The sequence below is a fragment of the Mesoplodon densirostris genome, chromosome X, assembly GCF_025265405.1.
Source record: "Mesoplodon densirostris isolate mMesDen1 chromosome X, mMesDen1 primary haplotype, whole genome shotgun sequence".
Taxonomy (NCBI): domain Eukaryota; kingdom Metazoa; phylum Chordata; class Mammalia; order Artiodactyla; family Ziphiidae; genus Mesoplodon; species Mesoplodon densirostris.
Window position 1 is genome coordinate 128,250,368 of NC_082681.1, and position 19,164 is coordinate 128,269,531.

Below are 19,164 nucleotides of genomic sequence, written 5' to 3' on the forward strand. Positions count from 1 at the left end.
CCACACCAGGTGGGTTCCCAGCAGGGAGAGGGGTGGATCTTGATAATTGCTACCTCCCTGGTCCCTGCTCCCTGCTCTGTTGCTTGGGAACAGGGACAGTACTTGCCTCATTACCTCTCTCCTCTCTTTTCAATCATCTCATGGATATTCTGCCATCTTGGAACCTTCCACCCACTGGAACCATTCACCTGCAGGAATTTGAAAACTGCACCCTCTTGAGAAAAAGGTAAGATGTGCTGACTACGGATCACAGTACGCTTAAGCTGGAAGCATTTCCTATCAGTCACCTCCAGTGGTCCTCAGTGGGGTAGGGGCATCCCCAGTGGCTGGGGAGCACCACCAGGATTTAGTGGATAAGACCACAGATGTTAAATGTCCTGCCATTCAAAGACAGAGAGAGCTGTACAACGAAAAATGGCCTCAGATGGAACGCCTATGGTTCCCCATCCCCACCTTTTGGGGGTGAGGACTCTCAAGCTGTTACATGATCGTATTGACAGAGCTGGTTGGGAGATGCCTGGTGTAGAACCATGATCTTCTCTCTCCCAGGTGCAGGTCTATTTTGCACTACCACACTCTCTGCATCTTAAGGACGAGAAGGGGGCACAGTGATAGTACACAGCATGGATGCTGCTTCAGTTACAAAAGGAGAAGTATGTTTATCTTCAAGTTCATACGTAAACGATCACTCAGGGCATAAATATAACCCTTAGAACCCCATACAGAAGGACAGAAAACACTGATTTTTCCCAGAGGAAAGACAAGTTACTGAGTTTAACGTAAAACTGGAGATCATCTTAAGTGCGGACATAAATGTGATTCTGGTTATGTTCGGTATATGATGTGACACTCGATTAAGACATGGCGGGCAGGTTTATTCCAAAAGGAGAATTTAAACCACTTACCAAATACCTTCTTTCAAATCTGTGAATGGAGACTAAGGTGATGTGAGGAGCCTGAGAACAGTGACGTCAGCAGAAGTGAGGCAGACAGAGATGATACAGTAAACGCTACTGATGGAGTGATGGAGATGTCTGGAACATATGATGTGTCAAGGCTAAAATCAACACAGTATGCAAAAGCATGAGACAAGCAATGGACCTGCTTCTGGCTTGAACTGCGTGTAGGTAGATTCATCCATGTGGCTGCCTTCTTGCCATAGGAAAGGGAGCAGAAGTGCTGTACCCCATTCTGGGCCTGACCTGAAGAAATCTTCCATGGCCCTTCCAGCCTCTTCCCCGTCTGCATTTTGACGGGGACAAACCAGGAGCTAGGTGTTGAAGATGGCAAAGTCACAAAAGGGAGAGGGTCTGAGTTAGGTCCCCAGATTACTCCCTTAAGGAGAGCTATCCAGCAATCAGGAGTACCCATTCCATCAGGAATTTATGTGATTGACAAATAAATTCCTATTGTGACTGAACCTTTGTATGGGTTTGTATTTGTTACAGCAGCTAGTGCTACCTTAATCCTGGTGCCTGTCATTAAGAAACACACAGACTGGGACTTCCCTAGTGGCACAGTGGTTAAGAATCCGCCTGCCAATGTAGGGGACACGGCTTCAAGCCCTGATCCGGGAAGATCGCACATGCTGCAGAGCAACTAAGCCCGCGAGCCACAACTACTGAGCCCATGTGCCACAATTACGGAAGCCCACGCACCTAGAGCCTGTGCTCCACAACAAGAGAAGCCACCGCAATGAGAAGCCCACGCACCACAACAAAGAGTAGCCTCCACTTGCCACAACTAGAGAAAACCTGCGCACAGCAACGAAGACCCAACGCAGCCAAACATAAATAAATAAATTTATATAAAAAAAAACCACACAGACTTGTGACAAAGACAAGTTTACATATAACGGTAACACCGTGTGGTACAGATTATAATAAAAATATATGGACAGGGGAATTCCCTGGTGGTCCAGTGGTTAGGACTCTGCGCTTTCACTGCTGAGGGTCTGGGTTCAATCCCTGGTCGGGGAACTAAGATCCCAAAGCTGTGTGGTGCAGCCCCCCCCCAATAAACTACACACACACACACACACACACACACACACACACACACACCCCTCAGTGCATCAAGACATGGGAGTAATTAACTACTTTGGGGGGTGATTAGGGAGGATCAGGAAAAGCATCACAGAAGTCTTTGATGTTTATCTACCTGTTTGTCTCATTATTTTTTTCCCTCCTCTCTACCATCCAAAAAGGATTTTAGGTGCCCAGGAAGTTCATGTCATTTGCTCTATCTTTATTATTATTGCTGGCAAAAAAAATAAAAATAAATGTCCAGCACCCTCTGCTTTATTTCTCTGCCTCTATGTCCTCTTATCTTCAGATCAAGTCTCTTTCAGTTTCACTGGTTTAAGTCAGGGGTCGGCAAACAACAGCCTATGGGCTAAATCCGGCCCACACTCTTGTTTGTGTAAATAAAGTTTTATTGGAACACAGCCATGCCTGTTTGTTTACATATCATTTATGGCTGCTTATATGCCACAACGGCAGAGTTGAATTGTGACAGAGACCATGACCTGCAAAGCCTAAAATATTTACTATCTGGTCCTTTCCAGAAAATGTTTGCTGACCCCTGATTTAGGTCATTCCTAACCTAATGTCAACCTCAGGAGGGCACACGCCAACAGCCTTGCATTTTTCCACACCCCCTGTGCCCATTTGACACGACACTCTTGTTCCCGCCACAACACACTGCACACTTCATCCCACTGCTGCACACCTGTGTGGTCCCAAGTCAAGTTCACTGTCAATCACCGCTGGGTTCTAGCACCCCAGGGATGAGTCCTGGCTGCCTTTGCAAACCCTCAGTTTCAGGGCTTTTAATTGTTCCCCAAGTTGTCTTTAACCTAAAAGATGAGATTTCTACCCAGGATCCTCTCTGGTTTTGGTTGACTTCCGGGTTTGTGCTCCAATCTCCCAGGAGCAGCAATGACGGCATCTGACACACAGAGACCAGCTGGTGACGAGTCACAAAGCGCTCCCCTGTACATTACCTCCTTCGACCCTTAAGACAAAGCCTTAGAAGTGCAAATTCTAAGCGATGATGCTGATGGTGACCTGGACAAAGACAACAGTAACTCAAATTTATGAAGAGTTCCTCATGTGCTCTTACCCTGCTAAGAGCTTTACTCACTGTGGTTTACGGAACTCTCGCAACAATGCTACGAGGTAGGTCTTCATTTTATAGGTCAAGAAACTGAGGGTTATAGAAATTAAGTCATTGCCCAAGGTCACACACAGTTAATCTAATGCAGGGGCAGGACTTGAATTCAGATTCTTCTGATTTCTACACCATATGTCTTCTCAATGGGTAGCAGGACAATATTTTGAAATATTCACCGCTGTTCACCTCCATGCCCATTTCTTTGCTGTGCTTGGTCAGCTCTATTTCTTTGACCATTTGGTCAGCCAGACCACAAAACACTCATCACTGCAGGACAGGGTTGTTACAGAAGAAAGTAGAGAAATACATAGGTTCCAGGAGCTCAGGGCTAGGAAGGATATTTGATCAATGAGAGTGAAGCCCCCTCCTCTCCAGAACGGGGACTAGTGAGAGGCTGGGGGAGATGGAGAGAGTCTGGGGGCGAGCAGAAGAGCACCAACTTGTGGGTGCCTGGGAAAGGAAGGCACGCTCCCCCTCTTTTGAGAAGTTGATCCTCTGGGAAAAGTCCCTTAGGAAACTCCACAAAGCCTTGTGGGATTAAAGAGCACAACGACGGTGTCTTCTTTCCTAGTCAGAACCCGGAAGGTGACAAGATCCCAGAGGGAATTAGCCCTGGAATTATTCAGGGTCCCAGTATGGCTCAGGAGGGGCAAGTGCACCCAAGATGACAGAGACATGGCTTTGGAAGGGTTGACAGCAGTGGACAAGGAATGACACAGTAGCTCCCTGCCTACGTGAGTGATCAAAGGTGGACCAGATGGGCACAAAGATATCTCAGTGAATTCTGGTGAGATGGATGACGTGGCCAAAGAGGGGACACATTTCACCTCTCCCAGTGCCTCCTCCCATTACACCCTCTCCCTCCAAATGTAGACTCAGCACCATGGAAAATGGGATGAATTATCCATACACTAGGATAAGGATTTGAAATAAAATCTGGATTATTACAGATAACAGATAAATAACAATACACTTCTTGCACATCTGAGTGTATGGCCTGAGATTCTTGCCAACCACACCCTCCACTGCGTTGCCTGTAAAAACAGGATCTGGGGGCTTCCCTGGTGGTGCAGTGGTTAAGAATCTGCCTGCCAGTGCAGGGGACACGGGTTCGATCCCTGGTCCGGGAAGTTCCCACATGCCGCAGAGCAACTAAGCCCGTGCGCCACAACTACTGAGCCTGCGCTCTAGAGCCTGCGAGCCACAACTACTGAGCCCGAGTGCTGCAACTACTGAAGCCTGCGTGCCTAGAGCCCATGCTCCGCAACAAGAGAAGCCAGAGCAATGAGAAGCCCGCGCACCGCAAGGAAGAGTAGCCCTCACTCACTACAACTAGAGAAAGCCCACACGCAGCAACGAAGACCCAACACAGCCAAAAATAAATAAATAAATAATTTAAAAACAAACAAACAAAAAACAGGATTTGGCTTTGAGTACCTGAGACCCTCTACTAAAATCTCTAGGGAATGAGGCTTATACCTTGATCCCAAGCACGTTCTGATCACAGGCTCACCAAGATAATTTTTTTTTCCTTTTCAGCTACTTATACAAAGGGCATGGAAGACTTTATAAATTTGTAGTTCTAAAGGAACGTGGCGTAAGGCCAATAATTATCTTCCTCCATTTTTTTTTCTTAATACAAGTAAGGTACTTGTTAATACGAGGTAAGACATGCGGTAGTGTCAACCATATGAGATAACTGGAAACATGCCCTAGTTTAAATTTTTTTCTGGTTCTTCCATCTCCAACATTTATTTTCCATACATGAGTCGCATAAAAGTATCTACAGTAATGGAGAGATTTAATGAGAGAGTGGGAGATGGCTATGAAAATCTAAGGGACATTAAAATAATCTGGGTGAAGACATTTTTCTCATTCATTTTCATCATTATATGTCATTATAACCTTTATGAACTATGGACTCAAATCTTTTTCTACACTATCCATATTAGAACGTTTTCCCACACCTTCTATCTTCCAGAATCGCCAATTTCTTTCTCCCCAGGCTCTGTAATGTCCAGTTGTCAGAAAATGTGTACGCTGCAAGTGTGTATTAGGTGAGACCACAGTCTGTAGTGTCAGCATACCAAGGGGCTGTTCCTTTGTGTTTCCACTGAAAGTGCTTGCTGGTTTTACTATAATAAGGCTTTATTATATCATACATCATCATGCATATTTTATGTGCAGGATGCTCAGTAGATGTTTTTGCTTTGTTTTTTTACTACGCAGCACCCTGAGGCATCTAAGCCCAGCTGAAATTAGACAGGAAGGTGACCTTCCGAAAATATTCTTCTGCAGACACAGTGCTCTTGGAACATGATCTGATTTGACTTTCCATTATCATTCTGATGAGGAGGGGCTGACAAAAAGACAGATCTCATTGTTAGATGGGTCCCTTTCTAAATGGCTTATTTCACACTTAAGCCTGCCAGGCTCCCGCTGACCTCAACGAGCAGGTACTCCTCAGTGCTTCCTACTAAAATCAAGGCAAATGTTTGGCCAACCTGGAATAGGAGACAGGCTATTTTTGCCTAATCCAGAATTGGAGTGGAGCTGTCTATGGGGTGAAGGCACTAAGACCCAGGTTCTAGAGCTCATTTCCAGCTCTGTTGTTTGCTGGGCCCACCAAGTAAGGACTTGATATGCCAGAGAGCCAGCTTGGTCCCAGCAAGTTGTATTGGCTTTCTTCAACTCCCACTGCGTGCCCCCCTCCAGGCCCTGAGCAAGTGCCCAGGTTGAGCAAGCCCTTCAATCTCTCTAAGCCTCAGTTTCCACTCTATTACGTGAGTACAATTAACGGTATTTGCTCGCTGTTGTGAGGACTACACATGATGAGCGGGGTTAAGAGCGTTCACTCAGGAGCCAGACTGGGTTTCCCTCCACCTCTTACTAGCCATGGGATCTTGGGAACATCCCGTACCCTCCCTGTGCCTCAATTTTCCCATCTTTAAATTAGAGTAAATGGGTAAGCATTGTACCCATTCACCATTGGGAGGATCAAATGAGTTTTAACACACAGAAAGACTCAGGACAGGGCATGGTAAGCATGTACCATACAAGTATAGCTGGTCTAAACACTAAGGAAAAGTGTTTAGCAGAAGGTTTAGCATATAACAAGGACTTAAGACATGTTAACTCTCATCATTGGGATAATAACAATTATTATTATATTTATATTAGTTTATATTATATTATATATTATAATAATATATATCTTTAAGTGTCAAAAAGTTATCCTTAACAGTTATACACAAAGCTTTGATCTTGACTGTAGAAGTGAGTTGGCTCGTTGCTTCTGTAGGGATGTAAGTGTTCCAGGAAAATACAAGTCCTCCCGGATAATCTTCCTGGTCTTAAAATGAATATTTGACGTTGGTTGGCATGTGTTTATGTATATTAGTTACTTAGGTAAAAGGAGTGTTACTAAAAACTAGTGTTCTTCACCTCTGTGAATTTAAGTAGTCGTTAGTAATTTATCATCTATTTTTATTTCTTATAGTTACTTTCTTATCGGAGGAACCCTACTGCTCCCAAGAAAAGCTCTCCAATTCCAGGTTATTAGTAGAGAAGGGGTGAGATATGTGGGCCACCTTGTGTAGATGGGGCCATAGCTATAGCAGTGCTCATTAATTAGATCAGCTGGAATAGTCAGCTTAGGTGATGAGAGAAGACAGATGGAGGAATAGTTAGCTGCCCCATTTCAGAGGAGGCGAGAAGGCGGAACTAGTTTCCAGTTCAAGCCTTGGGCCTTCTTATTATGGGGTGGGCAGCCCTCAGCTTCTACTGCTACCATGGAAAGGGAGCCAGCATTTCCAGAGTCAGCTGCTAGGGCTCTAAAACTGGGGTTGGCCTCAGGGGGGTCAAGGAACATTCTGATATTACACGCAAGACTATGTATACATGTGGATTTTTCTGGGTGGAGGTATAAGTCCATGGTGTTTATCAGATTCTCAAGTGGCTCCCGAATCCCAAGAGACTAGCACCTCCCACCTAACGTGAGCCAGATTTCTGCTGCTGCCTTGATGAGGTGATTGAGGGAGGGCAGGAGGAAATTTTGAGACTGTGGTCCAGGACGGCATCTGGGCAATGGATATGTCCATGTCTGCCAGCTGGAAAGGGAGTGTCCTTCAGGATGGTCTGGGGCTCCCAGAGACAAGGGGAAGATCTATTTTACGACCCTCTCTCCATGCATAAACCTGCCCTTCCACGCTGGGTCAGCAGCTACTCTTTACCACATCACTACATCCCTGCACATCCTTGTCCACCCCTACCAAACATTCCCACCCAACACCACCCGCCCCCCAAATATGGTGCAATTAACTAGAAGTCTCCTGCTTGAGGGCAGGAATCATGTTTTAGGTATTTATACATTCCCAGTACTCTACATGACATTTGCTACTTGTTAATGCTCACTAATTGTGAGCACTGTAAATTAATTCAAGAAATTAATTTAAAAAGTGAATTTAATTGGATTGGCTAGCCTTGGGGGATGGAGCATGAATCATAATGTCTATGAGCAATTATATGCCATAGTTTTTAAAAATAAAATTTTGGAGACTGTTTTAAGTTAATTTGTCTAGTGAAAAGCCAAGGGAAATTATCCTTGGATACTTGTAAAGAAGAAAGATATGGTAATTTGCAAAGGGCATGAATTCTTCAAAGATTTCACTCCTCCACCACTACTAAGTATGAGTTTGAGTTAAAAATTTAGAAAACTATGAAATGAACGGAATTCATCTAATTTCAGTGCAGCAATTATAGCTCTTTTTGAGGATACATGAAAAAACCCAAATGTGGTTACTATAGCAGTAAATTGGTCTCCAAGAAACTCTTTCATTTTCTCAAGAGAAAAAAATTTTACAATAGCGCAGCCAAGTGATAAGAAAAATAATCCACAAAGAAACACAAATGGATCTGGAACCAAAAAATGATCCATGAGCAAATGTGGCAATGGGGAAAAAAAGAACAAAATAAGACCAAACCAAGTAGGCAAGTAAATGGACGCCAATTTTTAAAGAGAGAATTTTATAGTGTTATTAAAATGATGAGTGTTTTCCCAAATTCCCTCAGTGGCTAAGAAAATGAGATATTTTATCAAATAGAAAGGGAATTTATCTTGTGTAAGATACAGATGTTAATATCGGCTGAGAAGCCTAATAAAAAATAGATTATTTCACAAGGGCTGAATTTTCAGGTTAGTATACATATGGCAGACAGATGACTAAACTGATGGGAAGGCACAGGAAAATTTTCTAATGGATGAACTTTTTCATTAGTGAGAAGAAATACATTATTTCAAAATTCTGGTTTAATGAATTTAAAGGTATCTGCTCTTCAACACAATGACTCCACAACCAGCTGCATTTCACCTCTGTGAACTGCACTGTATTACTGAACTTAGATTTATTTGGTTAAATAAAGCACCCTGTTACTTTTATAAAGGTAAATGTATTGCCTTGAGATTAAAAGGGAGTGAGTTTTAGGATGACGTGTTCACCATCTCAGTAGCATCTGGGCCGGTGTGTTTTTACCACCAGCAAAATCCTTTCAAATCTGACAATTCCCTCAAGTGGCCAGTGGGGGACTTGTCTGTCTTGAGAGGTCCCACCTGAACAGGTGTCACGTAAGCTCCTTGAAGGCTTTGGCTCACCTGTCCCCGTGGATGGGGTGCCTAGCTTGGTGGCCTGCATCTGTAGTAGGTGCCGGAGAACGTGTGATAAATCGGTGAATACAATGAATGTTTTTCTGAGGGATAGATTCATTAGCTGACATTCAACAGAACAGCTGTAGGAGGGCTTGGGGAAAACCATCTAAATCGGTCATTTCCGAAGAGCGTTCTTCAGAGCACACATGCTCTCAACACATCGTTAGTGGGCACCTCCTATGGGCCCAGCATTGGGCCAGGCCGTGGGGACATGGCAGAGGACAACACGGACAAGGTCTCTGCTCTCACGGAACTCGGGATCCAGGTCACCTGCTTCTACAACATCAAGCATCATTCCTGATTCAAACTGTGCCCTTGTCATCTAGCCATGACAGCAGCCAAGGGACACTCGGACCACGTTCTAAAGTCAACTGCGAACAAACGGCATTCGCCAGAGCTTTCTAAGAGGAGGCCCGAAGTGATGAGCTACTACCAGCCACCTCCTCCTCTTCCCCCCTCCTTCTGGAAAGGGTTGGGGGGAACCATGGAGCTGTGAGAAGGCCGCAAGGCCATGGGAGTTCACGTCCTCCCCTCTGGGGTGAGGTCAAGTGGACATCTTGAAGAAGAGCCGGTCTGGCTGGTGCCGTACCCAAGAGGTCTTGCAGTAAAGCTAGTGCCAAGAGGGTGCCCTCCTCTCCTGCCACCAAAGCACCCACAGATGAGCCTCACAGAAGAGCCAGCATGTAGGTACTGGGGACATGAAGGGAGGCGACAGCCAATGCTAATCAGAGAAGCCACAGTTCACGCAGAGAGAGCTCAGCTCCCTCTCCCCAACTCCGGGGATGGGGAGGGGACGGGCTGTGACAAGTGCAAGAGAGTTTTCTGTACTTGTTTAAAAAGCATGCATGATTTCCACGCCAACCCATTTCAAACACAACCCCGTCATCAAGTATGTGGGAATCTTGTTTTAATCACAACCCCATCCGGAGAGAAATTCTCTGCGTATATGATTTGAGGTTTTAATCTAAATCTGACTTAACCAAAGAAAATGTGATTGGTTACCTTAATATTTCCTAAAGCAGGGCATAGCATACCTTTCCAGGCAAGGCCAGATAGTCAACGTTTCCGTCTCTGCGGGCCCCAGCTCTCTGCCGCGAGTACGCAGCTCTGCTACGGCAGGGAGAAGGCCTTCTTAGATCATATGTAAATGAACAGGTGTGGCTGGATTCCAAGAAAATTTTATTTATGGGCTCTGAAATTTGAATTTCATATGATTTCTCTGTGTCACAAAATATTCTCTTATTTTTTGCCCAACTCTTTAAAAATTGCAAAAACCATTCTTAGCTGCTGGGCTGTCCGAGACAGGTGGCAGGCAGGCTGGATTTGGACCGCAAGCTGTTGTCTGCTCTCCCTTCTTTTAATTGGTTCATCTATCCAACAAATCTTCATTGAGCTCCATTACATAAAAAGTCCGATAGAGACTTCTGTTTACAGAGATGCCATTTTCTTCCACGATGCATTAAACCGGAAGGGAAAATCTCTTTTGGAAAAAAAAATCTTTCTAAATGCCCTGGGAGGATGGCTAGGACATGATCACATGCTTAGACGGCTTTTCCTCCATTTCTGTCCTGCAGCCAGCAATTCAGTCACAGCAAACACAAACAGAGATAGTTTATTTCTTCTGTCATCCTCTGAGCACAGAAATCAATAGGACCCATCACAGAAGCGTGCGCCTAGGGGACAACACGATGACCGTGCAACCTGTCATCAGCCCCAGCACGGCGCTCCAGGATGCAAGCCCACATAAGGCTCAGAGCCCGCCCGCACGAGGTGTGTTCCCGCTGACACCCACACGCGTCTCAAGAGAGAAGTGGTTCCAGAGGGTCACACTGCAGCTCCCTCCCAAGGGCACAAAATGCGGCATTGCTCCTGACCCTTGTGTTCCTGGTCCCCAGGAAGAATGGCAGGGAGTGCCCCCGGGTGCCCAACACGAGGCGCAGTGCCCGCTCCCATGTAGGAACGTCCTTTAGGGATTTGGACGCCCCAGTGAGGGCAGGCACTTTGCCAGCCAGCTGCGCAGGCTCCACTCTCTGGAGCCTACACTAAAGTAGGGTGACCAGGCCCACCATCTGGGGACGGAGGGCCGTCTCAGGATGTGGGCCCCTCCCTGCTAAAACTGGGACAGTTGGTTACCCTAAAAGTACGCCTTCTCTATTTCTATTTCTCTGTCTTCTCACCCTTGTCCCAGTTCTTCCCAGGAGGTGTGACCAGCCAGCACTTCAGCGTAAAGCAGAAGCTGAAGTAGGCTTGGGAAAGCAACTTTCTCCAGAAAACCCCAGAAAGCCTCTACTTTTTGCCTTTCTCAGGGTACAGAGGTACCTTTTCCTATGAGAGAGCATAAATGTTCGAAGATCCCCTTCTCGGTTTGAAATGTTCTGAGAGCCTTAACTTCTGATTCCATCTCGCCTCAAAAGATCCGTTTATAAGAGACAGATGTCACGCAAGCCAGTCAGTATCCCCCAGTGCCCCGCAGCATGAGGGGGTCCACTCATCTAACAGACACAGCTTCATTTGGAAAACTTCTAAAGACCCCTTTTGCCCTAAATTCACCATGGGAGTATAACTCTGGTGGGCTTCGAAGAAGATTCTTGACCAATATTTTAACATCACATAACATACATTTGTGGTGCCCCCGTAAGAATATCACATAACAAATGATTTACATCTATGATGAAACTAAACCAATAAACCAAGCACATTTTCAAAACTGTCCTACTTTTGACCTAATGATCCTTTTTCCTTTGTTGAAGATTTCAAAATTCAGTAATGAATCAGTCAAGTATGAAAAATCGGTGAACGGTATGTTTGTGTATCCATGGGATTATGTTTAGAATCTAAAGTACTGCATGCTGATCTCCTTGATTATGGAATATCAACGTGTTAGTAATTTTGGAAGGAAACCAAAATGCAACCCTTGGATGGAGCAGTGGAAATAGGATTATTTCATTCAGCCTATGCACCCCGAATGTTCACAGAGCGGGCAAGTAGGTGTCTCTGTTTACTCAGCCTGGTTTTTTACATTAGAGGGCAGTGCCAACAGCATTTTCAAGGTGAATGTGTCAGCTGGTGTTTCTGCCCCTAAGTGGCCCACGGGAAGCCCTTCCTCTGTGGGGTGAGGTCTCAGAGCTGCGCAGCCACCGGCCGGGGCCCCAGTGAGTGCGTCGCCTACCTGACCAGGTCGATGACCCGTTCCCTCGGCGCGGCACTAACTGGTTCATCATTGATCATCACAATCTGGTCTCCTGGGATCAGCTTGCCTTCGGAGGGGCCACCTGGAGACAGATGAGAGTAAAGAGCAGGTGAGAAGACCACTGGGCATCCATCCATCTGTAGCCTCCTGTCCCTGTCATGATTCCTTGTGAGCAAGGGGTGCTCTCAGCAAAAACAAAACCCACCCACAGAACGCGTGTTCTCTCCATCGTCCTTCTCCACACGAGACAGAACCGGGGAGGGGCGAGCTTTGGAGAAGCTCCTGGGGCCCAGGCTGCACCCTGGCCAGTGACATCAGAAGCTCCAGAGGTAGGACTCAGGTATCAACATTCCTCTCAAACTTCTCAGGTAAGGTTGAGACTGGCAATGCTTCCCATACTTTAACAGGCTTAGGAATCCATCACCTGGGACCCTGTCGCCCTGCAGACTGATTCCGTAGGGGAGGAGGGGTGCGGGGTGACATAATGCACGTCTCACAAGATCCCAGGGGCTGCTGAGGCTGCCAGCCAGCTGACCATACCCTGGGTATCGGGACCCTTAGAAGAAGGTATTCCCCCGACAGGTAGCCAGTCAGATGGGTTGATCCCCGGCAGCCAGAGTTGCGACCACCTGAGCACATCTGGATTTGAACACAGTTGCATTTACTTACTCTGCACAACCAGGGAAATGGCATTCTGTGGCGGCCCGTGAGGCCGCTGAACACGAGGGTGCTAGGAGGGACTGGTAGGATTGGGTCTTGACTTACATGCTTGGGGAGGAGGGTTCAAGAAAGTGGGGCTCTGCTCTCAGCAAGTGGGGGTAATTCTATCATGAGCATTTTAATAATTCTTGCCTAAAAGGTGGGAGGAAGGAAGCTGGCATTGGTAAAGAAGCAGCAGTCCCCTGTGTCAGCTAGGAGATGAGGGCGTTTGGTCATTTCTGTGGTTTTCACTGTGCTGGGATGTTTGTGGCAGGGCTCACGTGTGACCACAGAGGACTCATGTTTTTGTCTTGATCCGTCACAGCCTCTTCCAAATGTTTTTCCAAGGAGGAGGGAGAGAACGAATATTTGTTGAGCATTTATTGTGTACCAGGCAACACGCTAAGTGTTCTAACTAGTAACCTCTCTAAATGCTATAATCCCTTCCATATAATGACATAGCTGAGGCTCACACAGGGGAAAGAATTGCCTGGAAGGGTTGCACTGGATGTCAGCTTAGGTCTGTGGACACTTCCAAGTTCAAGGTGGCCAACATCTCTTTGAACTTGCTCCTGTAACTCAAAAACTGGTCACTGCCAGGTCTCTTGACACATAAAGACACAGCTGCATGAAGCACACATCTGTATTAAGTAAGACCTTAAAACAAATACTTGGATAATATGGATTATCTTCACATGTCTAATGGAATTACTCCCCAAATATTGATCTGGTGCTATATGGTACTGGGATTTTAATTTTATTTCCAGAGGTGTATCTGGATAATAGGCACAGCTGAAATGTTATCTTTCAAATATTATCACTTTTACTTCATTTAGTAATTGAAACGAACACTTCACAGCCAGAATATGGAACTCATATTCATTTCAAGATGAGAGAACTGAGATTCAGTGTTTGCACACATAAGGAATTCTGAAAATCACTTGAGGGAGTTTTGATGACGAATGGATTATGTATGAGCAATGACTCAAATTCAGTCAAAGAAATGGTTAGACGTCAGATGCTAGTCAAATACAGAAAAATCTCTGAACTACCTGTTTGGAGAGTGACGTTACCTGGTAATCTGATGAGAATACCATGTGCAGATGAACAGGGCTTAGTCTTACATCTGACCTATGCTTCTGATCAAATGGAAATACTCTCGTTTGAGCAAGAATTATGGGAGGAAGCAACACACAGTTCCTTCAAGAACATGAAACAGGGGCACACTTCAGAGAACGCTCATGCCCTTTACTCTGAAAGCTGGCCTGTCTACTATAGAAAAAGCTGGTCTTACCATTGGAATCACTTATCGTTGGAATGACTCAGTAGAGTCATTTTATGATAGACACAGTTTATGTGACCAGCATTTTCACTCATAAACATGACTGGAAACAGTGCTCTTTGATCTTAGTTTGCACTTTGTCTATTCTTCTCAAAATCGTCGAACAGTAGGTGAGAGAGTCTGACTCTAAGGAAAGTTGAGGGCAAGGAAGGGAAAAGGATGAAGGAGCAGTAAGGCGATACAAGAAAGCGAAAAACCAGACCCAAATCTCCAGTTAGCTCTGGGGAGGACACACACTTTGGAGAATCCCATAACCAGAGATGTTAAAGTGTCCCACTGGTACAAAACTGCACGCTAAATGGGATACCATTTAGGAAAAAAATATGTGTATGCACACATATACATATATATACATGTAATACATTATATATATATGATACATACTATATGCAAATGTATGCACAAAATTGTCTACTATATATATGCTCTCTCTATATATGTTAATAATGGTTAACTCTCAGTAGTAGAAACTTGGGTGATTTTTTATAAAACTCTATCCTCTATACTGTCTACATTGTTTTCTTTCTTCAGGAAAGCATATGGATTATTTCATTATTATCAACAACAACAAATCTCTTACTTTTGAGAATAAAATTCTCAGTTGCATTGAGTTCAACAACTATGATCTATAGCTAATGAAATAAAAAGCTCAGCAGACAAAGTAAGAAGTTGTGTGCTGAGGCAGTGGTAGGAGTGAACAGGGAACTTACGCTTTTCTGCACAAGTCTAAAGGGGTTGGCTGTATGCGCAGTGCTGGCCCTGGGGCAGAGTGTGTCAAAGTGAGGAGAAATGGAGTCAACTTTAATAATCTATACTAGCTCACTAGTTGGCTTTCATTTCCCTTAACTGACAGACTCAACTGGCCAAATAGTTTAGAGTTTAATAATAATAATAATAATAATAATAATAATAATAATAATAATAATAAACATTCCTGGACTAAGTATGTACCTGGCACCCTTCCAATGCATTTCATTCCCTCCCTTAGCCCTAGAAGGTAGACACTATGATCCTCATTATCCAAAGGATATAGAGAAGTTACATCAAACTGAAATGTAGGGGAGTTATCACGGAAGCTAAAAAAAACCTAATAAGGAGCAGGGGCAGGATTCAAGTCCATCAAACCCAGGAGGTCTGACGCTCTTGACTACAGCATTTTACTTTTGAACTCTGTTACTGATTTGCAAAATCCCGGAGAAAGACAGCATAGAAGATACTTTCCTTTTGTCTGAAAATAAATCCAGTACAAGCCATTAAAATAAGTATATAAATACATATAATAAATAAATATTAGAGCATTATTTCTGGAAGGCAAAGGTGGCCCAGGTCAGGCAATGGCATCATAGTCTACTATATTCAGCTGTGTTGACAGTGGAACATCTATATACTGAGAATGACTGAGACCAAGTACATTAATTATCTGACCGTACGGTAGAATTTAACAGATGTGCCACACACTGTATCAGTCAGCATTTACTGTATAACAAGACACCCCCAGAACCCAGTAGGGTTTCCTCTCATGCTTATGGGTCTTTCGAATGACTGTGGATTGGCTGATCAAGGGCAGGCTTGGCTGGGCAGTTGTGCTGTACACTGAAGGTCAGCCTGTACTTAGCTCTAGGCTGCAGGCTGGTTGCCCCACGTGTTCATTTTGGGGCTCGGGCTGTGAAGGGGTAACAGCTACTTCAGGGAAACTCTTCTTATGGCCGTGGCAGAAACCCAAGAAATGAGCTCAACTCCACAAGCATATTACAAGCCTTTGCTTATGTCATCTTTGCTAATATGCCATTGGCCAAAGTCAGTCACCTGGTCCAGCCCAACAGCAATGGGGTGGCGAAATACATTCTACCTCTAGTGGAAAGGGAGGGGAGCACATCTTTGTAAAAGAATGCAACCACCCCAATGCTCTAAATCAGGGGTCCCCAACCCCCGGGCTGCAGACTGGCGCCGGTCCGCGGCCTGTTAGGAACCAGGCCACACAGTAGGAGGTGAGTGGCGGGCTAGCGAGTGAAGCTTCATCTGCCGCTCCCCATTGCTCCCCATCGCTTGCATTACCGCCTGAAGCATGGCTTACACGACTGCCTGAACCACGCCCCTGCCCCGTCCGTGGAAAAACGGCCTTCCACGAAACCAGTCCCGGGTGCCAAAAAGGTTGGGGACCGCTGACCTAAATCCTAGAGAAGCTTAAACACAACCTTCTGCTTTTGCACTAAGGAGTTCGTTGGCAGCTTACTGAAAACAGCACCGTTCCTGCCTCTTAACGCGTGCATTCATACATTAAGAAGTGGGTCATCTCCATGGTTACAAATGATGGATCAGTGTTTTCCTAAGTCTGGCGATATGATGGATTAGGAAGTTTAAAACCTCGTTTGCAGAGCCATTTCTGTCCCTCTGGTGGTCTGGCTCTACCCAGGTGATGGGAAAACTCAATTAGACTCCACAGCCTGAAACAGAACAGTATGAAGCTTGTGAAATGGAACAGTGGTCATGCTGGCAGGGGGTGGTGAATGGTCCCACAGACCGAGCCTTGGGGTTGCGTGCTTACCTGGCGTTACTGAGCGGACGACCACTGGCTTTTCACTCCCTGCCACGAAACCAAACCCCAGCACAGGGTCCCTCCTCATCTCCACCCTCCGAGGAGCCGGAGGGATGATCTGGCAGCTCTCCAACCGAGGGTCATCAAATGGGATTGCCTGTGTCATGTGACTGTGGGAAAAGCACACAGAAGAGAAACTCGGCATCAGTGTACGTGTTTAGCAATGGCCCAGCGACCGCATCCTCTCTAGTTGTAAAACCTTCTCTTCTCTGTTCGGTAGAGAGTGGGGAATATGTGGGGAGACCCACTGTCATGCTTCTCACATGGCTGCCTTCTTCCTTGAAACCTCTAGGCCCACTTCTGCTTGAGGCCTTTGTACTGGCTGTTCCCCCAACCTGAAATGCTTGTCCTGCAGATGTGTGTATGGCCCACCCTCACCTCTCTCAAGTCTTTGCTCAAATGTGAGCTTCTGAAAGAGGACTATCCTGGTCACACACTTTAAAATCGCAGCCTTGCCTCCCCACAGCCAGATCCCTTCACCCTCTTCTACTTTTTTTTCCCCCATAGAACTAATCACTTGCTAACAAGCTGTGGAACCTACTTATTTTCATGCTTATTTTCATTGTTCTGCTCTCCATACTAGAAGGTAACCTCTGCGATGGCAAGGAATTTTGTTTCATTCACTGATTTATCCCAGGTGCATAGAACAGTGCCTGGCACATAGTAGATTCTCAATAAATAATTGAATTAAATACAGAAAAAGATATTTCTTTGTGGAAAACTATCAAATTATAACTGATGTGTTGAGAAAGAACCTCAGAGGGTTCTGGACATTTAGTGGGTAACGCATATGGCTTTTGGCTCCAGTGAAATTGAAGTGATGGGGATCATTTTGGTGGCAATAGGTTATCGTGGTGTCAAATACAGTCTCCCTTTCCAAAGAAGTTGAAGAACTAACTCTTGGCATTTCTGTTCCAGAGAGACTTTCAAATGATTTAAATGAATCTTTTTGTTAACACTTAAACTTCGGAACTCTTATCGATAATCCAAACTTGAAAAATGTACAGCATTCAAAAATTTTCAAAATGCTTCCACGAATAGCTCATTTGATCCACAAAACAACGTTGAGAATGAAGGAGCGGAGCAGGTATTATTATCTGCATTTTGCCAAGGAGGAAACTGAGATCAAAACAGCGGCTCATTGTTACTCAGGGCCCATGGTTGGTATGCCAGAGAGTTGGGTTGAAAATCAACTTTGGTGACTCTTAATGAAGTCTTCACTCATGCACATCATCCAAGGCAGACTTCTTTTGGGGAAGAGTTATTAGTTTGAACACTAGAAATCTCCTTAAATATGTAAGCCAAGATTATTTCAATGACACGGCCTTAATTCAATTTTTTTTCCCACTAATCTTCTTCAATAAGTAGAAGAAGATCATTTAAAAATACGTTGAAAGATGCTACTCCATACACCATCTGGACAACATATTGTTCAAATGTAATAAAGAAGGACAGAGAAGGAGAATCCTATTGTCCTTCAGTGTAATGAGTAAGAGTTAAGAAAAATCATTGAAAACCCACTAAATCTGTCCTTTTGGCATATATCGCTGGCTAGGAAAATAAAAGTTTAAAATCCCTTTGAAACAGAAAGGAAGGAAATGTCTTTTTGATTTAGCAGTTTGCGATCTGGAACACTAGGAAAAAGAGAAGTGTTAGTTGCTAAGGAACCCGTTGTGTGCCACGTGCTGACACTCATCTGTTACCTTGTTTCATCTTCACAGCCGCTGAGATAGAGGGAGTTTGACCCCGCTCACCTCCTCTTTGTAAATGCCCAGAGAGGAAGAATAACTGGGCCAAGGTCACACACTTCTCAGGTGTAAGCCAGGTGCGATTCACACCAGGTCTTCTGATTCTGTGTCACGTGCTTGACCAGCTACATAATTTGCAAGGACAGTACAAAATGAGAATGCAGGGGCCGTCCTTCCAACATGATTAAGAACTTCAAGACGGCAGAAGGTGAAACCCAGCCCAGGGCCTTCTGTGACTGCGTGGATCACAAGCCCATGAAGCTGGCCTTGGTAGGGTGCTATCCCCAATGTCTCACCACCATTCTAGAAACATCCAGGTTCAGAGTGGTGGTGTTATAGGGCCAAAGGGGCAGGGGCTGTCTTCTGTGAAACTGTAGACATTTGTCTGGACCCAGAGAGTAGACGTGGCTACCATGGTGGCGCACACACTTGGGACAAAGGGAGGTGGGCAGACCTCAGGTGGGCAGAAGGTCTCATGGAGAGGCCTGGCAGTCTGAAGGAAAGAATTCAAAACCCTGATTAAACCAGCAGAACCTATGTAGGGTGAGCCCCAGCGTCCAGGGTAGGAGCTGCAGATGGGGCCCTGGGCGGGAGGGACTGAGACACAGGGAACGGGTGGGGAAGTCAGGGCAGGGAACTAGGACACCAGGAGGACTTCTCATACTCCTACAGCAGGCCCTGCTGGGCGAACTTGACCTTCCACATTGATCT

The 19,164-nt window shown here is 45.2% G+C and overlaps 1 protein-coding gene across 1 annotated transcript in view; it reads right to left on the bottom strand.

Moving 5' to 3' along the window:
- Positions 1 to 19,164, bottom strand: part of FRMPD4 (FERM and PDZ domain containing 4) — a 181,401-nt gene that overhangs the window by 78,542 nt on the left and 83,695 nt on the right. The window contains exons 2-3 of the mRNA XM_060087578.1: positions 16,655 to 16,815; positions 12,048 to 12,150 (exon numbers count right to left, since the gene is read on the bottom strand). Of these exons, the coding sequence (XP_059943561.1) occupies positions 12,048 to 12,150; positions 16,655 to 16,815 (264 nt within the window). The remainder of the gene's footprint in view (positions 1 to 12,047; positions 12,151 to 16,654; positions 16,816 to 19,164) is intronic.